At 45.6% G+C, this 22,079-nt stretch overlaps 1 protein-coding gene across 3 annotated transcripts in view; it reads left to right on the top strand.

Annotated features, from left to right (window-relative positions):
- The first annotated feature begins 645 nt into the window (after positions 1–645).
- The window catches only part of ENPP2 (ectonucleotide pyrophosphatase/phosphodiesterase 2), an 80,525-nt gene continuing 59,091 nt past the window's right edge, over positions 646–22,079 (top strand). For 2 of the 3 annotated variants that reach the window (XM_056854123.1, XM_056854120.1), the window contains exons 1-4: positions 646–728; positions 1,118–1,220; positions 12,026–12,181; positions 18,701–18,826. In XM_056854123.1, coding sequence (XP_056710101.1) covers positions 696–728; positions 1,118–1,220; positions 12,026–12,181; positions 18,701–18,826 — 418 coding nt within the window. In that variant the 5' untranslated portion in view covers positions 646–695. The remainder of the gene's footprint in view (positions 729–1,117; positions 1,221–12,025; positions 12,182–18,700; positions 18,827–22,079) is intronic. The other variant, XM_056854122.1, reaches the window with a different exon arrangement.

Below are 22,079 nucleotides of genomic sequence, written 5' to 3' on the forward strand. Positions count from 1 at the left end.
AACATGTGTCGTCTCATTCTTACAACGATGTACACATTCTCACGGATGTGCACATGTGCATGCAGGGAAACACGTGTACTCACAGAAACTTGCGAACAGGGCTAGTGTGTATTCATGTGGCGCTGCAACTCATTTTGGTAACGACACCACCAGAGTCCGGTCGCCACGCTGGGCTGCTTAAAAGGCTCTTGTGTTCCAGGTCGAGAAACATTTTGAAATATAGCATTAAAAATAAAAATGCTGCAGTTCGCGAGGCCTTTTCATGATGTTTTTAACAGAATGAAAACAAAAATGCACCCATTTGGTTCCTCTCTCGAAATCTTACTCCGCGAGCGAGAAGAACAAAACGAGCATGAACTGTTTCGTGGGTTACAGTAACAGAAGAAACCCTTGTGTTGCCAAAGGAAACCACATGAAAGCGTGTGTGTGTGTGTGTGTGTGTGTGTGTGTGTGTGTTTGGAGGGGGGGAGGGGAAAGCCAGAAGGATGATGCCTTCGGCTTCTTGCACACGAGAGCTGCGATTTGAGAGTGGAACATGATGAAATCTCCCCCTGGACAAATCAAATCGAGTCTGTCAACCTCGCCAGGTGGGATTAGCTGCAGCTAATAGAAGGAGCCCAGCAAACCGAGAGCCCTCCGCTCAGTTTAAAGGGAAAAAGCGCCCACACCGCAGGCTTTTCAAGAATCCTCTTAATATGGCTAAGAAAAACTCTTTGCAATTCCATCAGGTAGGAGCGGGGTTTCCTCTCTCTTTTTTTCCCCCCTCTCCCCCTTTTTTTTTTATTTTTGAGGAGGAGCCACTGATGTCTCCTGAGGGTTAAAAAAAAAAAAAAGACCTCCCTGGCAGGATGAAAAGAGATGTTTGAATTTTCCATGCAAGATGTTTTATTCATAAATCCCCTTCTGAAGTTGGGACTCTGTCATTTGGTGTTCCAGTAGTAGGGTTGGTGGCAAACAGGGAACATTAAATAGCAGGTTATTTTCTATTTTAATCATAAAGGTTGGTTGTCCCTCTTTTTTAAAAAAAAAAGAAATACTGGCCCCTGATGTCTTTCATGTACTTACCGTTGCGCTCTCTCTCTCTCTCCCCCCCCCCTCGCTGTCTCTCTGTTTCCAGCTAATATCCTTGTTCACTTTTGCTGTTGGGGTAAACATCTGCATTGGATTTACAGCCAATCGGTTTCGGCGTTCTGGGGTTGGCGAAGACACCTTGTTCTCAGGTATGGGAAAATGACCCCAAGCTGTCCCGTTTCATAACCCTTTTTGCATGGAGGAGATTCGGGGTGTGTGTGTGTGTGTATTGGGGGGGGGGAGAGATTACAAATGGCTCCAAAGATGTAGTTTTACTGTTTGCTTTTTCAGTTCTGGAGTATAGCAAAGGTTATGTGGAAAATCCAGAGTGTGTTGACCTTCAAGGATTACATTAAGTTATCTATTTACTTCTGATGGGTGTGTGTGTGTGTGTGGGAAAGGGAGATGCAGGCGTATTCAGGGGCAGTGATTTAGGATGTGGGGGTTTAGGTCGAGGGTTTTTTAAACACCCCGATTAAACTGCTTTCTCCCTTGAGAATCTCTGGCCTGTAATAAGAAAGGCAAGCAATTTTCATAGGGCTTGCTTTTAAACACCACTACTGTGACCCCCCCACCCCCCATGTAAAACTGTGCAGTTGTTGGTCGGAGGGGTATATCGGGATGGAAATGAGTTTTTCTGGTGTATTTGCGGGTCCTGTTGGCTTCTGAACAGCAGACGGCAGACTGTTAGCAGAGTAAGGGGACCGGGCGGGATGGGGGAGAAAGCAGGTGTTCAGTTTTAACACTGTTATTTGCGTGGCGCAGAGGGAGGCGTGCCCTGGGAAGTGAAAATGACCCTGGAGTGACCCAAGCTGAGTGCCCTCTGCAGCAGTGCAGGAGTCACGCGGTGGTGCAAAGAACGGGTTAATACTCGTTGCTCCCTCCTGAAAACTGGCAGCAGTGCGGGGAAAGGTGGACTGACACCAATGACCATTGCTGATGAAGGGTCAGAGCCAAGTTGGCCCCTGACACTCCGGCAGAGATTGGTTATGCCGGCTTCTGGCCACCAACGGCCCTCCAGGGCAGTGGCCCACCGGGGAAATTTCCCTTGGAGTGGTGGACTCTGATCTGGAGAACCGGGTTTGGTTCCCCTCTCCTGCACATGAGCAGTGGAGGCTAATCTGGTGAACTGGATTTGTTTCCCCACTCCTCCACATGAAGCCAGCAGGGTGACCTTGGGCTAGTCACACTCTCTCAGGCCTGTCTGCCTCACAGGGTGTCTGTTGTGGGGAGGGGAAGGGACGGTGATTGTAACCCGGTTTGAGTCTTCCTTAAGTGTTAGAGAAAGTCAGCATATAAAAACCCACTCTTCTTCTTCTTCTGTAAGGTAAATAGCCAGTCCGCCCCAAGCAGATGCTCCTTACTGGGTACTTAACTGCTCATCCTTTTTAAATTAAGAGGGACAGAGAAAGAGATGTTGTCAGGATGCAGCCTTCAGCGTGTTTCGGATGAGCAACGTGGGAAGGGGGTAGTGGTGGAAAGTGCAGGCAAGTCACAGCTGACTTATGGCGACCCGGTTGGGTTTGCAAGTCGAGATGAACGCAGGTGTTTTGCCACTGCCTGCCTCTGCATAGCAGCCCTGGACTTTCTTGGTAGTCTCCCATCCAAGTACTAATCCGGTCAACCCTGCTTAGCTTTTGAGATCTGACAGATCTTCTTCAAGTACTTGAAGGGCTGTCATATAGAGGAGGGTGCCGAGTTGTTTTTTGTTGCCCCAGAAGGTTGGACCAGAACCAGCGGGTTGAAATTAAATCAGAAGAGTCTATATCTAGACATTAGGAAGAACTTTCTAACAGTTAGAGTGGTTCCTCAGTGGAACAGGCTTCCTCGGGAGGTGGTAAGCTCTCCTTCCCTGGAGGTTTTTAAGACGAGGTTAGATGGCCATCTGTCAGCAATGCTGATTCTATGACTTTAAGCAGATGATGAGAGGGAGAGCATCTTGGCCATCTTCTGGGCATGGAGTAGGGGTCACTGGGTGTGTGTGGGGGAGGTAGTTGTGAATTTCCTGCATTGTGCAGGGGGTTGGACTAGATGACCCTGGTGGTCCCTTCCAACTCTATGATTCTATGAGATCAGGCTAGCCTGGGCTATCTGGGTCAGAGCAAAACATGGGAAGGAAGGATTATAATCTATGCAGCTTGCCGCTACATGGTGTGCGGTGTGCAATGTCTCTCCTACGTGACTTGCTCCCAGAACCTGCCATCTGGCAGAACACTGCCTCTGAACATGGAGGTTCATGCCCTGTTTGTGACCTCTCCAGAGCCATCAGGCTGGAGGTGCTTCATGCAATGAAATGCAAAGACCCCCCCCCCCGGACCTTTTCAGTCTGATCCAGAAAGGGAAGTCGATGTTCTTCAGTATCCTTGGCTTGTACTGCAGTTCCTTCCTCTGAGACAAGAAAGGAAGGCTGTGAGTCGATTTAATGAATTATGAAGGAGTGTTTTACAAAAAGCAATCCAGCGATGAAGCTGAAAAACCTGCAGCCACTTAGCGTGATCTGTTTTCCTTAATAAATGGGGCACTGAACGGGTTTTTTTTTTTTAAACACAGATTATAGCAATCAGACCTTGCTTAGGACAGCATGGTAATTATTTGGATAAACAGCCTGATGATTCTAGCCTCCTTAACATTTGATGTCCCTCGTGGGGTGAACAAAAATGCCTCTTATAGGTGCCCTATTTATTCTGTAGCATTTCTTCTTGGTTATAGTACAAAGCCTGTTTACATTTTGAGGACTGCAACGGCAGCCAAGACGTTGGCTGTATTGTAGTGACCACAGAATGGACAAACGGACATACGTATCTCTGTGCGTGCACGCCTGCTTTCCTCCCCGAAGTTGTTTCTAACGTATCAAAAGTAATGGAAACAGGATGTACCGAATGTGAGATGAGAAAGCCCTTGTGTTTCACTTTCGTAAATGGCAACGCTGAACTATGGGCTGTGGGAAAGAAGGATCTGCCGTTATGCTGGATAGCTGAAGTTTTAAGTGGTAACAAATGCTCCCATCAAAGGCTTCAGCTTTGATAAGCACATATGATTCCTGTTGTTAGTAATGGAAGACGCAGATGGTGCGTAGCAATGGTGAGCTGGAACTCAGCTGCACAAGACCTCTTCTTACACCTCTGCTGAGTTTTGTCCTTGTGCATTTAAGGACTTGGCATCCATTTTTTCTGTCTGATCCAGCTGCTTTCTGTTCTAACAGAAAACGTTTTCTCTCTGTGTTGTGAAACATGGGCTCCCATCCTCCTTGCAGGTGTTAGATGTAGTACTTACAAATTCCAAACACATAGCCAGAGTTGTTAAACAGCCAGGCTGCAGTTGGGAACAGACTGCTTTGGAAATCTACTCTTTCTCCCTTTTTCACTGATTTCTGAATGCAGACTACCCTAATAAAGGAGCGCCGTCAAGTAGCCACCAACCCATGGGGTTTTCAAGGCAAGAGATGACCACCCTTGCCTTCCTCTGCATAGCAGCCCAGGTCTTACTTGGTGGTCTCCCATCCAAGTACTACCCAGGGCTGATCCTGCTTAGCTTCCGAGATCTGACAAGATCAGGCTAGCCTGGACTACCCAAGTTAGAGCTTATAATTAAGTGCCGTCAAGTGGCAACTGACTCATGGTGACTCCTCCTCATGGGTCTTTCAGTGCAAGGGATAGGCAGAGGGGGTTTGCCATTGCCTTCCCATGCAGACAACCTTGGTTTGTCCTGGCAGTTTTCCATCCAAGTACTAACCATGGCTGACCCTGCTTAGCTTCTGAGCTCTGATGAGTTTGAGCTAGTCTGGGCTATTCAGGCTGCTATTCTAAGAGGGATCCAAATGTTACCTGTGGCTGTTCAGGACTGCTCTGGTCACTCCATGAGCAATGCAATGCGTATATTGGACGTATGCAGATCTGGGCTGCAGCAACCTGTATAGACTGCAGATGGGCTGTGGCTCGGTGGCTGAGCATCTGCCTGGTATGCAGAAAGTCCCCGGTTCAATCCTGGCAACTTCACTTTAAAAAAAGGAAAGGATCAGGTCGCAGGGGATGTGAAAGACCTTTGCCTGACACCCTGGAGAGCTGCTGCCAGTCTGAGTGGACAATGCTGACCTTAATGTGACAGAAAGGATAGGAAGACTCATCAAGCCCACAGATTATTACCCCTTCTTGCTCATTCATGTGGGAACAAATGATATTGCAACAAAGGAGGAGGGCAACAAAGATGGTACAGGGTCTGGAGACCAAGTCCTATGAGGAAACGTTGAAGGAGCTAGGTATGTTTAGCCTGATGAGATTGAGGTGATATGATAACCATCTTCAAGTACTTGAAGCTCTGTTATACAGAGGATGGTGCCTAGTTGTTTTCTGTTGCACCAAAAGGTTGTACCAGAACCAACGGGTTGAAATTAAATCAGAAGAGTTTCCGTCTAGACATTAGGAAGAATTTTCTAACAGTTAGAGCAGTTCCTCAGTGGAACAGGCTTTTTCGGGAGGTGGCGAACTCTTCTTCCCTGGAGGTTTTTAAGCAGAGGCTAGATGGCCATTTGCCAGCAATGCTGATTCTATGAACTTAGGCAGATCATGAGAGGGAGGGCACCTTGGCCATTTTCTGGGCATGGAGTAGGGGTCACTGGGGGTATGGGGGGGAGGTAGTTGTGAATTCCTTCATTGTGCAAGGGGGTTGGACTAGATGACCCTGGTGGTCCCTTCCAACTTTATGATTCTATGATAATGAACTGATGGTCTGATTCAGTATAAGGCAGCTTCATGTATTCATATAATGTAGTTTTACCGATTCTGCAAGCTACTGTAGACTGTGATCTTCTGGCTTGCCAATGACACTTAATATAAGGTGACGGCTCTTATAACTGGGGTGGGGGGACAGGTAGAAAGGAAGGTGTGAACAGACTTTTCTCTCCATAATCATGACTTGTTACCTATGGGCTCTACATTAGTTGTCTAAACTTGTGCTTTCATGGTTACCAGATGTGTAGTGGCATTGTGTCACTTTCAGTGCAATCCTAAACTGAGCTGCATCCTTCCACATTGATTGAAATCAGTGGGTTCAAAAGAATGCCACGCTGTTTAGGATTACACTGTAAATACATTTAGCTCTGCCCCCTCTGTTTCCCTAACAGAATGGGGGCTCTGATCTCAGTTCCTTCTAAATATGCCTGTGTGCAAACAGTAATCTCTGCTGCTTGGAAATAAACAGAGTATTTAGTATTTACGGAAAGCTGGTGCTGTGTATTGCTTTAATGCAGTGCATGCTGACCTTGTCCTCCTTTCTGCATTTTGCAGAATGCTGTAGATTGGGTCAGCAGTGTCCTTATTCCTAAAAAAAATCACAGACTTAGCATTGTCCTTGATTTTATCCTGTGCAGTGTTACAGAACACTGTGCTGCTCAGCATTATTCATATCGCGCGTGTTTTATGTTGCAATTTTGACTTCTTCTGGCCAAATCAAGCAAAACAAACCAATACTAGGCAGAACTAACCGAGGCTGGTAAGCAAAACTAAATTTCATGGCATTCTGTGAAAACCCATGTAGCTGTGAAAACTCATGAAAGCCCTACACATGAAGCCAGCAGGATGACCTTGGGCTAGTCACACTCTCTCAGCCTCACCTACCTCACAGGGTGTCTGTTGCGGGGAGTGAAAGGTGATTGTAAGGCAGTTTGATTCTTCCTTAAGTGATAGAGAAATTCGGCATATAAAAACCAACTCTCCTTCTTTTCCTCCTCCTCCTTCTTCCTCCCTCCTCCTTCCTTCCTCCTCCCCCTTCTTCTCTCTTCTTCCCTTTTTCCCTTCTTTCTTCTTCCCCTTCTTCTTTCTCCTCCTCCTCATAGAGTCAGACTGCTAGTTGACCTGGCCTAACATTGTTTCTTCGGTCTAGAAGTAGCTTTCCCAGTTATTTCTTGGGAGGATGTTCTTTTAACTGAAGACACCAGAGATTGAACCCAGGACCTTGTACATGCAAGGTCCTATGGTACCATAGAAATCAATGGTGAAAAGGAGACATTATCACTAAAAGGACTCCATCCTTTTCCTTCCTCCTTTCACTTAACACTGAAAATTTCATTCCTCAATTGTGCTCCATGATGAACTAAACAAACCACAGGGCTAGCGAGGGTAAGAGAAAGGGACACGGAATTGGCTTTCTGCCTGCTCATACCTTTCGTTTTGCATTGTTTATGGTAGAGCCAAAGGCATCCTAGAACTCATGCTAGAAAATCGGTTGATCCGAAGCATCTGGCTTGAAATCCATGCTGTAGTTCAGGAACATGTTTGTGTACTAGAAAGGTGGAGCTCGGTTTGATTTCCTTTTAAAAAGGTGACAGTTGTACATAACAAATGTACTTGAAATGCCATTCAAATATTATCTTTGATTGATGGATGTTTCTAAAAGACTACTTCCTATGCTACATGGGTGATTTGAGGATGCCTCAGCCGTGTGGGTAGCCTAGATCATGTGAATACTTCCAAGACTCATGTCCCCATTAGGGACTACTGAGTCTAGCTTGGGGAAATACACACATGATCAAAACATTCATACTTTACTGGTATGGTATGAGAGTCATACACTGGGAAATATCTTTGTGGTCACAACTGTTCTGCAAAAGTAGTTCACAAATTTGTTCTTGGTGGAAGCTCATCCCAATTGATGGGTGCTCTCTAATAGATACATTCTTTTGCATATCATGTAGGGTTGTCACGTTGACCAAAGCCTAGGCAGTGTTAACAAATTTGGTGTTTGGCAAAATAAGAAGCAGAAATATCAGCTTGAAATGGTTTTTCCCTCCTAAGTATGCTCTTGTTGATGCTCTACCACTGAGCCATGGCCCCTCCCTTCCTATGGCAGTGGCTTCATAGACTTAAAAAGAAAAATAGGACTTCTCCAGTAGCCTCAATAAGATTGATTAGGATAACTGCATGACTAGTTTTGTAACCAACGTTTTAGGAATTCAGCCCCCCCCAACACGAACGTCTATAACTATTGATCCCTCAACTCACGTGCAGCCCAAACATTCAGCCTCCTCCCCACCTTTACAATCCCAGGCAGGCAGTTAAACTTGGGACCTAGAGCCCCCAAATCACTACTATATATATATGTCTGGGTTTGATTAGTAGATTGAAATCCAGGTTGCCAACTCTGGGTTAAGAAATTCCTAGCAATTTGAGGAATGGAGCCTGGGGAAGGCAGGGTTTTGGGAGGGGAGGGACCTTAGTGAGTATGATGCCATAGAGTTCACCCTCCAAAGCAGCCTTTTTCTCCAGGGGAACTGTAGTCTGGGGATCAGTTGTGATCCCAGGAGATCTTCTGGCCCCACCTGGAGGTTGGCAACCGTAGGACTGATGCAGATCTGGACATTTTATATTAGAAGAAATAATCTGCAATAGGAAGATGGAGAAAACAGTAATCTCGCGCATTATGGTACTGTAACTTTATAAAAGTATGAATTTAGTAGAAGTATAGCTGTTAGTATAATTAGAAGTATAGCTCCCCTAGGGTTGCCAGCTCCAGATTGGGAAATAACTGGAGATTTTGGGGGCAGAGCCTGAGAAGGGCGGGGATTGATGAGGAGAGGGACTTCAATGCCATAGAGTCCAATTGCCAAAGTGGTCATTTTCTCCAGGTGAACTGATCTCTATCGACTGGAGATCAGTCATAATAGCAGGAGATCTCCAACCACCACCTGGAGGTTGGCAACTCTAAGCTCCCCCCTCCATCAGGTTCAAGTTGGTCACACTACAGAATTACCATCTTGGAAATTGTCTGTTTATATTTAACACAAACACATGATACTCTCCTCCTTCCGTTTATCTTTGCAAAAACCCTGTGTAGTCTGAGTGAGAGTGACGGGCCAAGGTCAACCTTAGTGGTTGTGTAAAATATACAGATGAACTATGTTTGTCTTAATAGAAGCTTGGGATAGAGGTTTGTGATTTCGTTCCGGGAAAAGGCTAGGGGGAGAATTAACCCTCCTGCTTCAGTACTATGGCTAGGGTTTCCAGGTCCCTTCTCTCCACCAGAGGGAGGTTTTTGGGGTGGGGCTAAGGCAGCGATCTGGCAGTGCGTGATGTGATTACGTCACCTCCAGGTTTACCTAGGATTGCCAAGTGCCAGGTGGTGGCAGACAACCCCCCTCCGCCAATCCACCTGGCTGCCCGCTGACCAGCTGAGGGTTGGTGGGCAACGTGTGCCTGCCCGCAGAGCCACATCACTTCTGGTTTAAACCCAGAAGTGCCGCATTGCAAGGGGCCGTTTACTGGGAGTTTGAGTGGTAAAAGGCCCCTTGCGATGCGGCACTTCCAGGTGTACACCGGAAGTGACTTGATCGCGTCGGCACGGCCGCATGCGCGCGCCCTCCCTATTTCCTTCTTTACTTTTTATATTATGGATTGAGAGATCTGATCCTGGATCTCTTCTGCTGCACAAAATGTGGCCCTGATAAATGTTTTGTACCTGTAAAAAGGTTAGGGTTGTCAACCTCCAGGTGGTGGCTGGAGATCTCCTGGGATTACAACTGATCTCCAGCTGACAGAGATCAATTCATCTGGAGAAAATGGCTGCTTTGGAGAGTGGAGTCTATGGCATTATGCCCTGCTGAGGTCCCTCCCCTCCTCAAACCCTCCCCCCGCCAAACCTGGCCCTCCTCGGGCTCCGCCCCAAAATCTCCAGTTACTTCCCAACCCAGAGCTGGCAACCCTAAAAAAGGAAAGTCAATGTAATGAACTGCTGCCGTTTACTCCTTTGAGGAAATAGTAAAATGTAAAAAAAAAAAAGAGAGAATAAAATTCACGGACCTCATAAACACAACATCCCAAGAAAAGAGGGTTGATTGCAGCCAGATTACTTTGTTCCTATGTACTGGAGTCACAGAGGATACCGTCTGCCCTTATTCTGACCTACCCATCACTCAATAGCGTGTCTGCTTTTGGAGTATGGTGTGCTGTTCTGATTGCCGTATCTCAAAATGGATATTGCCAAGCTGGAAAAAGCCCAGAAGATGATCGATGGTTCAACCAAGAGGATCAATGGCTTTGATAAGGTTGCCAACCTCCAGGTGGTGGCTGGAGATCTCCCGCTATTACAACTGATCTTCAGGTGAGGGTTGATTGCAGCCAGATTACTTTGTTCCTATGTACTGGAGTCACAGAGGATACTGTCTGCCCTTATTCTGACCTACCCATCACTCAATAGCGTGTCTGCTTTTGGAGTATGGTGTGCTGTTCTGATTGCCGTATCTCAAAATGGATATTGCAAAGCTGGAAAAAGCCCAGAAGATGATCGATGGTTCAACCAAGAGGATCAATGGCTTTGATAAGGTTGCCAACCTCCAGGTGGTGGCTGGAGATCTCCCGCTATTACAACTGATCTTCAGGTGACGGAGATCAGTTCCCCTGAAGAAAATGGCCATTTTGGCAATTGAGCTCTATGGCATTGAAGGCCCTCCCCTCCCCAAACCCCACCCTCCTCAGGCTCCACTCTCCAGGTGTTTCCCAACCCAGAGCTGGCAACCATAGGCTTGGAGCATCTTTCCTATGAGAAATGGCTGAAGAGTCTCAGTCTTTTCAGGTTAGAAAAAAGACAATCAAGGGATAGGCATGATTGAGTTTTATAAAATTATTCACGGGATGGAGAATGTGGTAGAGAGAGACTATTTTCTTCCTCTTGCATAAAACCTGAACTTGGGGACACCCCATGAAGTTGATGGGTAATACTTCTTTACTCAATTAGTAATTAAATTGTGAAATTTGTTGCTAGTGGAGATACTGATGGCCACAGGCATAGATGGCTTTAAAAGGGGAGGAGGGTTAGACAAACTCATGGAAGACAGGCCTATTACTCAACATGGCTAGTAGCCATTAACAGGAACTTCCTTGTATCCAGAGGCAGCATCATAGGACCACCTTTCCCTCTATGGCCTGTTTGTTGGCCCTCCAGGTGAACTGGTTGGCCACTGTGTGGAACAGGATGCTGGACTAGATGCACCATTGGTCTGATCCAACAGGGATCTTTTTATGCTCGTAACACATTTGTCTCAACTCAGTTTTGATGCTTCAAACAACAGAAGCAAAAATCTTACAATTGCAGCTTCCTGGGAGAAAGCCCAGGACTAACTTCTGAGCAGACTTACTTAGAATTGATCCCCATCTCTGCTTCTTCCTAGTGTTGTCTTTTCCACTATGGGCACACCAGAACAAAACGCCACAAGGAGCCATTGTCCACTTTTTATTGTAACTTTGCTCCTCTCCCTCTTGTGAGTAGGGTTGCCAGCTCCGGGTTGGGAAATACCTGGAGATTTTGGGGCGGAGCCCGAGGAGGGCCAGGTTTGGCGGGGGGAGGGACTTCAATGCCATAGAGTCCAATTTCCAAAGCGGCCATTTTCTCCCGGTGAACTGATCTCTATCTGCTGGAGATCAGTTGTAATAGCAGGAGATCTCCAGCCACCACCTGAAGGTTGGCAACCCTACTTCTGAGTTAGGAATGGTTGGACAAAACTTCTACTGAGATCAAGACAGCGGGGCTTGATCCCTTTCACCAATATTTGAATTCGCCCTCATTAGATCCTCATTCTCCACACCCTTTCCTCTTTTCATGCTCCCTTCTTTTTTCCAGAGAATTTTCAACTTTCTGTCTTATTTCACTACATTTTTATTTTTGCACACAATATCATTATGTGTAATTCTGGGCCTAAAAACTGGGGTGCCGATGCAAATCTTGGCTTCTATTGCCATGGATGAATAACTTCTCTTGCATTAATCTTCATGACATCAAAACGAAGAAACAAATGTTTGGAAAACATATGGCTTCACCCATCTATCTCGTTTTTCCTTTCCCTCTTCTATTGGACAATGCACTTAGGCTGTTGATGACCAAATCTGTAGTAGTTTGAGCAATCTTTAGCCACCCGCTGATTGCCTGAATCATGGTGTCCTCTTTCTTTCTTTTTTTTCCCCCCACACAGTCTTATCAGATTCCCCCTTGGTCAGTTCTGCCGGATCCTGCAGAAACAGATGCTTTGAACTTCAAGAGGCTGAGCCTCCAGGATGCCGTTGTGACAACTTGTGCAAGAGCTACACCAGTTGTTGTGCTGACTTTGATGAACTATGTTTAAAGACAGGTAGGATAGCACGGGGGCTGCCTGCTTTTGTAAACCTCATGAGAATGGTCATGGCCTCTTTCATGTGCCCAGGTACACTTTAGCCCAGGGGTCCCCAATGTGTTTTTAGGAAGTGGGTAGAGCCAGATAGGGCTTTTGCCCAGCAAGGCCTCTGATTGAATGTGCAGATTTTTTAAAATGTGGCTTTGGCAGCACCTACAGCACAGCACAAGTATGTGTACTGTTTGACTGATGTTCAGCTGTGGCAATCGTTTTGTGGCTGGCTCCGCCTTTTGTGGCAGCCATTTTGTTGCAGCCATTTTGTGACTGCGCCCACCATGTCAGAATTCCAAATGTGCCCGCAAGCTCAAAAAGGTTGGGGACCCCTGCTTTAGTCTCTTTCACTGAGTGGTCACGGGTTCCTTTCCTGAACATTTGGGAAGGAGAAGTAATCGATGCCCTGCAGAAATAACGGACAGAATCCAAATGACGGAAACTTCACTCCCCCAAATCTTAAATTGGTTGGAGCCAAAACTAGCATAGTTAATGAACCCTGTTTAGTCAAAGTTTCGTTTATAATTCTCATAGTTGTTACCCAATGTTTTTGCCCTGCGTATCATCCTGGATGTGAGCCTCTTGAAGGAAAACGTTGTCCTCATACTGTTACTGCTGCTGTATGTCCTAGCTTATGCTCTGAAATTCTTTCCCACTTTAGGCTTTTACCACCAAAGGTGAAAATATACTTATCTACACACACATAGCTAGGTGGGCCATTCCATAGGTTGGGCTCTAACTAGGTAATAATAATAAAAGGCTATCAGTTCGCAACTGACTTATGGCAACCCCTAATGGGGTTTTCAATGCAAGACATGAGTACAGGCTAGGGTCACCAGGTCCCCCCTCCTCCGGCGGGAGATTTTTGGGGCGGGGATCGCATGCGCGGCCATGAGCGACGTGATCTCATCACATCCAGCTTGCTTCCGGAAGCGCAGCGGGACGATTTACCTCTCAAACCCCCACTTGAGTGGTAAATCGTCCCTTCACACTGCGGCGTTTCCAGAAATAAACCGGAAGTGATGGGATTGCATTGCTTGCAGCCACGCATGCGCAATCTTTGCTGTAAGCCAGCTGATGGGTTGGTGAGCAATCGCCCGCCATTCCAAGCCACCTGGCAACCCTAGTAGAGTCAGTTTACTATTACCTTCCTTGGCATAGCAACCACACTCTTCTTTGGTGCTCCCCCATCCAATTAGTAACCAGGATGGACCCTGCTTAGCTTTCAAGCTCTAATCAGCTCAGGGTAGTCTGGGTTATTCAGGCTGCTCCTAAGTACTCTGGCCAAAATGTTACTGCTGCTGAAAGAACCATTCAAGAGCTTTCTCCTGCACCCCCTAGTAAAGTTCAGGAAAGAATAGTATATACCATCATTGCAGTATGAGTTTCCCTGCCCCTCAAAAAAACCTACTCCATTAAATTAAATAGGAATTAAGCAGATGAGTTGCGATACCATGACTCATGTTCTCTGTGTTTGCTGCATTAAACCTTATGGGGGCAGAGAGCGAACAGAAATACAAGGCGACCACTTTTAGAAGCAGCCATTAGCTGTGCGCATTCAGCTAAAGCCGAACCAAACCCCACCCCCCGAAAAATACCATATTAGTACTTTTCGGGGGGTGGGGGTGCTAAAAAAATGGCGGTGATTAAAGGGAGCCAAAAAGCGGTTTCCCATTGGGAAACATGGCTTCCCCATACTTTTCCTGCCCCAGTCCCATGACAGTGGCCATGCCCCCTTACCACCAGGAGCTTTTCCAGTTTTTAAAATATTGTTATAATTTTATATCAATCTGAAGTCCCAGCTTTCATTCTAAAAAATTAAGTTTCTAGTCCCTTTGCTGCAGAGTGATAAGGGGAATTATGTGTGTGTGTGTGTGGGGGGGCACCGGGGATGCTATAATGCTGTTAACATTGAAAAGAGGGGTTGTTGCATATTAAAAAATTTTGAAGAAAAAAAATTAAAATGATAAAATTAAAAAGGGGGAAGGAATGACAAGTTTGTGCAAGCATATATAAAGTCTGCATGGTCTTTCTGGGAGCCAACATCCAGCCCTGATTTCCCCACCCCCCGCCACGGCTGCCTGAGCTCAGGTCAGCCAGAGGCCTGACTCACCTGTGTGAGAAAGGCCAGGAGCCAGGCACAAGCTGTGAGGGTCATGGTTGGAAGGCAAGGTCAAGCCTGGGTTTGGGGAAGTCCAGGATGGGAGAGGATAAGAGGCAGCCCTGAAGAGCCAGGGCAGGGAGAAGCAGGGATCACTTCCCTTTCCTTTTATAGCCTCCCAGGTGGAGTGAAGGGAAGGGGACTGGATACAGGGCAGGTGGGGGCAGAGAATCCTATAAAAGGGAAGGCACCTTTAACAGAGAAGGATGAGGGAGAGTCTAAAGGAAGCCAGTCATGGGAAGGATGAGGATTTGGGAGGCATGCCCCCTCTCCTTCTCATTCTGAGGCCTCAGGGAAGGTGGCCTGATCTCGGACAGAATGGCAGAGGGTGATGAGCCCATGGTGGGTAGGGTTGACAGGTCCCTCTTTGCCACCGGCGGGAGGTTTTTGGGGTGGAGCCTGAGGGGGGCGGGGTTTGGGGAGCAAATTCAATGCCATAGAGTCCGATTGTCAAGCGGCCATTTTCTCCAGGTGAAATGATCTCTATCAGCTGGAGATCAGTTGTAATAGCAGGAGATCTCCAGCTACTACCTGGAGGCTGGCAATCCTAATCGTGGGGCAGAAGGAGGCTCACACAACTGGGCAAATTCACAGTGGGTAGCTGTGTTAGTCTGTCTGCAGTAGTAGAAAAGAGCAAGAGTCCAGTAGCACCTTAAAGACTAACAAAAATATTTTCTGGCAGGGTATGAGCTTTCGTGAGCCACGCTCGTGGTTCACGAAAGCTCATACCCTGCCAGAAAATATTTTTGTTAGTCTTTAAGGTGCTACTGGACTCTTGCTCTTTTCTACAACTGGGCAAAGTTGGTTCTGTACTGGGTTCCTGATGATCCTAGCTTTCTGTTTCTATTGCCATGTAAATGTGAAAAGTGTTGGACTTCTTCTCGGAACAGCATAAAATCAGCATGGGTGGTTTCAAAAGCCAATCACGTTCCTGTCAAATTTTTCATCGTCTCAGGAGGCTATTGGAAGGTCACAACGATCAAGACAAACATGATCTTATAGTAGTCATTCATTTTTATTATATTTGGGTCAGATTATCTTTGACCAGCCATTCAGAAGATACGTTTTAGGAGGAAATAATAAAAGGCAAATCCTTTAATAAGGGTTTAAGTAGAACCACTTACTGATTCCTTTCCAGAATATAACATCCTCCATCAAAAGCCAAAAAGTGGGGAAGTCCCAAGTAAAATCCCTCCAGTAGTTATTTAACATAAGTTACAGTAAAGGCATTGGAGATAAGCCTATATAAAGAATAAAATGTTGAACTCTACAACTTCCAACACACTGTAAGTTTGTAATGTTAGGAAGGATGTCAATAATTGCACCAAGCTTTTAAACAATCTTCAATGTTGCCACAATGTTAGCTTTGAAGCTTATTTATTTATGATATATATAGTCTGCTTTTCTCCTTTGAATCAAAGCAGATTACGCAGAGTAAGTCAATACAATTGATGGATGGGACATTCAATAAACAATGCAATAGGATTAGCATTGTAGAACCAATCAGAAGTCTAAAAACAGAACTGAAGTAAAGCATAAGTATTAACATAGCACATTAAATGATTCAAAATTCCATAGTATAGGGTTCCCAGGTCTTTCTTTGCTACCGGCAGGACGTTTTTGGGATGGGGCATGAGGAGGGCAGGGTTTGAAGAAGGGCGGGACTTCAATGCCATAGAGTCCAATTGCCAAAGTGGCCATTTTCTCCAGGTGAACTGATCTCTTATCGGCTGGAGATCAGTTGTAATAGCAGGAGATCTCTTGCTAGTACCTGGAGGTTAGGAACCCTACCATAGTAGGATCCTAGTTTCAACAAGCTATACACATCCTATACACATAGTATAGACCATAGTCCCCATAATTTTGCTAAGTAACTTTGTGAATCATTTAGTGCAGTGTAAGTCTGTTGCCTGTGTAGAAAAGCCTTCTTGAATAATTCAGTTTTGCATAGTTTTCAGAAAAGCATGAGACTGGGAGCCCTCCTCACCTCCTCAGGCAGCCACTGTACAAGGTGGGATCCACAATGGAGAAGGCAGGTGTAGGGGCAGTTGTTGATTTTGCCCATTTGCTAGTTGGCACCTGCAGAAGACCCTGCTCTGATGAGTGAAGCTGTCATGGTGGAGCAGAATCCAAATGATGGAAACTTCACTCCCCCAAATCTTCAGTTGGTTGGAGCCAAAACTAGCATAGTTAATGAACCCTGTTTTGTCAAAGTTTTGTTTATAATTCTCATAGTTGTTATCCTGTGTTTTTGTCCTGCGTATCATCCTGGATGTGAGCCTCTTGAAGGAGAACGTTGTCCTCATTCTGAGCATAGGGGGAGAGGCGGTCTCACAGATATGAAGGTGTAAGGCCATGAAGGGCTTTGTATGTGATAACTAATACCTTAACTTGAGCCCAATGAGTGCTGGGCAGCCAGTGAAGTGCCTGCACAATGGGAGTAATATGTGTGCTCCCTCTAGTTCCGGGTACAATCCCCCACTCCTCCACATGAGTGGCAGACTCTAATCTGGTGAACCGGGTTGGTTTCCCCACTCCTCCACATGAAGCCAGCTGGGTGACCTTGGGCCAGTCACCCTAAGTTCTCTTAGAGCTCTCTCAGCCCCACCTACCTCACAGGGTGTCTGTTGTGGGGAAGGGAAGGAGGTTGTAAGTTGCTTTGATTCTTCCTTAAGTGGTAGAGGAAGTTGGCATATAAAAACCAGCTCCACCTCCTCCTCCTCCTCCTATTTCCCCGCCCCCCGTAATAGCCAAGCTGCAGAATTCTGCACCAGCTGGAGTTTCCGAATTGATTTTGAGGGGAGACCAATGTACAATGCATTGCAGTAGTCTAGTCTCAATGTTACTATGGCATGGATCCAGGTGGCCAGATCAGCCGTATCATGGTAAGGGGCCGTCTTTTGGGCTAGGCCAAGTTGGAAGAAAGCCTTTTAAGCAACTGCATTAACTTGCTTCTCCAGTAATAACCCCAAGGCTCTTAACCACATCAGCAAAGCATAAGTATCAGCATAACACATTAAATGAAGCAAAATTCCATAGTAGGATCCTAGATTCAGCTGAACTCCCATCAAAATATATTGAAAACCAGTTCAATTTTGTACTGGAACCACAACGATTGTATTAGGATTGTATCTCCTTGGTGCCTCTCGACCAATTAAGAGTTTCTAGGGGTGAGTTAATGGCTCCTGGCAGCAAGTCAGCTCATTTTCTTGTCTAGTGCTCTGAGACAACCTGGAAGCTAAGTGACTGCAGGTGATGGCAACTCTATGAGCACCCACCTTCCGAGAGAGAGACAGATGTTGATTAGGGGTATGCACACACATACAAATAGTATTTTTCAGATTCAGGAATGATAGAGCCGAACATTTCAGCATTCCCGAATATCCCTGAATTCTCATACCGGTTAGGTATTTTTGGTCTTTTTTTCTGGGTCGGCTTTACCAAATGCAGATCCCTAATGTTGATTCCTTTGCATTTCACTGAAATTGAGAGTCCCTAGCCATATGCTTAGAAATTGGAGAAGTCTCTGTTTTCATATTAGCCAGAGATGATCATGAGAAATGCTTTCCCTTTGTCCTTACAATGGTCTCATGGACCATCCATGCTAGTGGAAGAGGGGAACTATTGGCTGATTCTCTCTCCTACTGCCTGTACTGTCCTCTGCATTGGATTTTCAGAGGTCATGGGGCTGTTTGGGTTGGATAAATTTGGCCTCCATGAGCTCTTTTTACTCACAGTTTGTAGTTATCTGTTTAAAGATAACTGGTTCAATAGTTCTTCCTTCTCAATTAAAAAAAATCTTTGAAATTGATCTATACCGGGAAGTGCTAAGGATCTCTAAGAGTTTTGAGCATCCTAACCTAACTACAATTCTCAGCATTCATTCTTTAGCTTGATTGGTCAAACTGGTGTAAAATCCAACACATGATGATAATGTATCTGTGCCTTATGTCATGGGGTAAACAACCGTACCCTGAGCTGGCTGGTCCAAGATAGCCTGATCTTGTCAGATCTTGGAAGCTAAGTAGGGTCAGCCTTGGTTAGTAGTTGGATGGGAGACCACCAAGAGAAGTCAAGGGTAGCTACACACAGAGAGAGAGGCAATGGCAAACCATCTCTGTTCATCTCTTGCCTCGGAAGCTCTACAGGGTTGCCATAAGTCGGTTGGGACAGCACTTTACACACATACAACCACCTTAATCAGTTCAAAGTTTTATTCCTCCATACGTACCAGAAGAAGCTAAATAAATGTGGGTGCAACTGTTTTTTTCTTCCAGAGATAGTGGAAAATACCTTTCACGTTTTTGCTTTTGTACTAATTCTAGCTGGAGGCTGGGAGTGTACGAAAGAGCGCTGTGGAGAGGCAAGGAATGAAGATTATGCTTGCCAGTGCTCTGAAGACTGCCTGGCCAGAGGAGACTGCTGTACAAACTTCCAAGTTGTTTGCAAAGGTATCTATTTCTGTTCCTTTTCTGCCCTGCAAAAGAAATAAGCACTAAACGACAGTTTTGGAAAGGGAAAGTGGGCCATCTAATTCCCCTCCTTATTGTAATAAAAATGATGCTAAGGGTCGAATATTTCTCCCCAGACATTCAATGTGCAACTGTAATCTGTATTAGAGGGGAGGAGGGCGACCATGGGGAAGGGCTATGTATCCACCCCCAAGTTACTTTTACCCTTGCTGGGGGAAAAGTTCAAGAAAGAGTTAAATAGCCCTGTGTTTTTCCCTTTAAACTGCAAAATTTGTGACTATAACACATATTTTTCCAGACTTTTTCTTTTTTGTAGTCATGGAACTATACCCCAAGGCAAAGCTGATATATGGTTGTCTCATCTTATCTAAATCTTCAAGGAAGGAATTTCCACAGCCTCCCTAGATAGCTTGTCTGATTGTTCAATTACTGTTAGCACTCTATCAGTTGAAAGGGTTACCCTTTTATTTTTATTTTTTTAAAAGAAGAATGTAAATGTATTCTCAGTTTATTTCTTGTCTTGGAAGCTTGATCAGAAGGTTATTCAGGCATTACTTTGGAAATATGCCACTGTACGGAAACTCCCTTATGCCGAGTATATTTTTTTCACCTTAGTGGCTTCAGAGATGCCCCCTCCCCTTTAAAGTGAAACAGAATTTCCCAAACTATGAATAGCCAGTAGCAAAACCTGGCCTGTAGCCCAGAAGGACTGTAAATTCAGCTTCAAAAGGATCAGTTGGGAGCATCTTCCTTCCAGCACTTGCATGCTACTGTTATCCTGACTTTGCTTGAAACTAATCGCCGATAACTTCTTGCATATACCAAACAGTAACTTTTACTTGAGGATTCTCCTCACCCTTTCCCCCATCCTGTCATGAGCAACTTTAATTATAAATTGCACAAATTTATTCTGCTGTTTATTCTGCTGTGAAATAGGCTCCGGGTTTTATTTTCCATAATTTACAAACTTGGATTTAGAGGGATAATTTGGAAAACAGATCTCCCACTGTAGGGTTGGGACAGAGCATCATAGCACCTCACTCTTCAGACGTTTCAGGCCATTTATGCATGGGCGTTTCCTCGTGGTCACCCAGCCGACTACTTCAGGGCTTTGCTTTGATTATGCTTGCATTTTCTAACCGTCAGAGGTCGCCTCCCTCTCTCTGCGCATTTCCACACGTTTCACCCACATTTTCTGGATTTGTGTTTAGCCAGCATCCAGAAAAAGCAGGGAAAATGCGCGGGGAGAGCCAGGCAACCTCTGATGGTTGGGAAATGCATGCATAATCAAAGCAAAGCCCCGAAGTAGGCAGAGGGGTGACCACGAGGAAACAGCCATGCATAAATGGGCTCATTCTTTTCCACCTTTGTTTTATAAATTCCAGAGAGATAGCTGTGTTAGTCTACAGTAGTGAAAATGCCCGCAGAAGTGGGCTCCAGAACACTAAAGTTCTGATGCAACAAAAATGTGATAATCTTTACAGGGGCACAAACCTCCACTGATTTTCTTCTTCAATGGTTTGTGGCTGACCCTTTCCTATCTCTCCCTCTTTAGTGCCTTTCTAGCTCCCAAGCCGTTCCTGAAGGATGGGTCCTATTCTTCATTATTTATACATATGTACCCTATGTTCGTGCAAGGGTATATAGTTGTGAAAGACTTGGGGGCGCCTATTGCCTGCTTTTGGCAGGCAGATCCCTGCCAAAGCACCCCTATTCCCTGCTGCTGCTCAACATGTTGCCAACATGTCAATGTCACTTCCTGCTTAAACTTGGATGCGACATCACTGATGCGCCAGGATTTTTTCTGGATTTTTTGCAGAGATCAGAACAAATACCTACAGTGTCAGTGATGTCACTTCTGGGGTTTGGCTGGTAGTGATGTCAACAACATAATTTCCCCCATGCCTCGCCCCCATTGTTTACAGGGAGTTCCAGGTGTGTGCCTGGCAACCCTATGGAAAACTCTCGTTGGCAAGACTTTAATATTAGACACCATGAGATATCCAATATGTGAATTATAGTGCAATCCTAAGCACAGTTAGGATTGCACTATAATTCTAAGCCCATTGTTGTGACTAGGGTTGCCATCTCTGGGTGGGGAATACCTAGAGATTTGGAATTGAATCCTGGGGAAGGCAGGCTTTGGAAAGGGAAGGGTTATAATGCCATACATTCCACCTTCCAAATCAGCCATTTTCTCCAGGGAAACTGATCTCTGTCATCTGGAGATAATTTGTAATTCTGGGAGGTCTCCAAGCCCCACCTGGAGGTTGGCAACCCTAGGTGCAACTGTTGAAGATTTGACTGCGAGTTCCCCAGGAATGTGAGTTTTGGTATCCAAGGAAGCGGTGCTTCCAAGAGCAGACACTGTACAATGCAGAGCCCTTGTTAGTGACTAATTTTTAACAGAGAGTTAAATCGATGAGAAAGTTTGAATCAAAGAAGGTCTTGAAAGGTCAGCAACGGTGATTCTGCCCACAGACTCACTCCCGTATGAGCTGAGACATGGGAAAAGGGCTCTCTGACCCTTCCCCTCCCCAGCATGAACATCAGTCAAACATTTGGCAGAACACTGCCCTGTTATGCCTCTTGGCTCCCACTTCCCTTGTTTTGGTTTGCGCATTAGCTGCTGACGGGCATAAAGTGCAGTGCCAAGGCCTGTATTGCTGGTCGTGTTGAACGGGAGGGATTTTTTCCCAATTTCCTCTGTTTACCACACCCTCTAGTGCCATGAGGAAATTTGTTTAGAAGGGTTTCCTGAATCTGGGAATCTTCTAGTAAAGGGAAATGCAGGGAAGATCCATTTGTGTATCCATGGGAGCCAGCCCAGTTTGCTGTCACTTTCTTTGCCTTAGAGCAGGGGTGTCAAACATAAGGCCCGTGGGCTGGATCCGGGCCCTTGAGAGCTCTTATCTGGCCCACGAAGCAGCCGAGGCAGCCACCCCCCACTCTTGATCTGGGCTGGCAAGTCATGACCCAGCCCTACCAAGTGACAGTTATGTCATATCCGGCCCTCGTAACAGTTGAGTTCGACACCCCCTGCCTTAGCGGCTTTTAAGAAGACTGAGCGAGTTTCCGAGATGTACAGTTTATTAATTTTTTTTTAATTATTATCTAAAATAATACAGACAGATGATTATACAACACTAAAAACAACAGACAGATAATAATGCAACACTAAAAGTAGCAATGATGATAACGTTTAGAAAAAACAATACAGTAACACGTGGAG

Source organism: Euleptes europaea, chromosome 8 (genome assembly GCF_029931775.1).
Source record: "Euleptes europaea isolate rEulEur1 chromosome 8, rEulEur1.hap1, whole genome shotgun sequence".
Lineage (NCBI taxonomy): Eukaryota > Metazoa > Chordata > Lepidosauria > Squamata > Sphaerodactylidae > Euleptes > Euleptes europaea.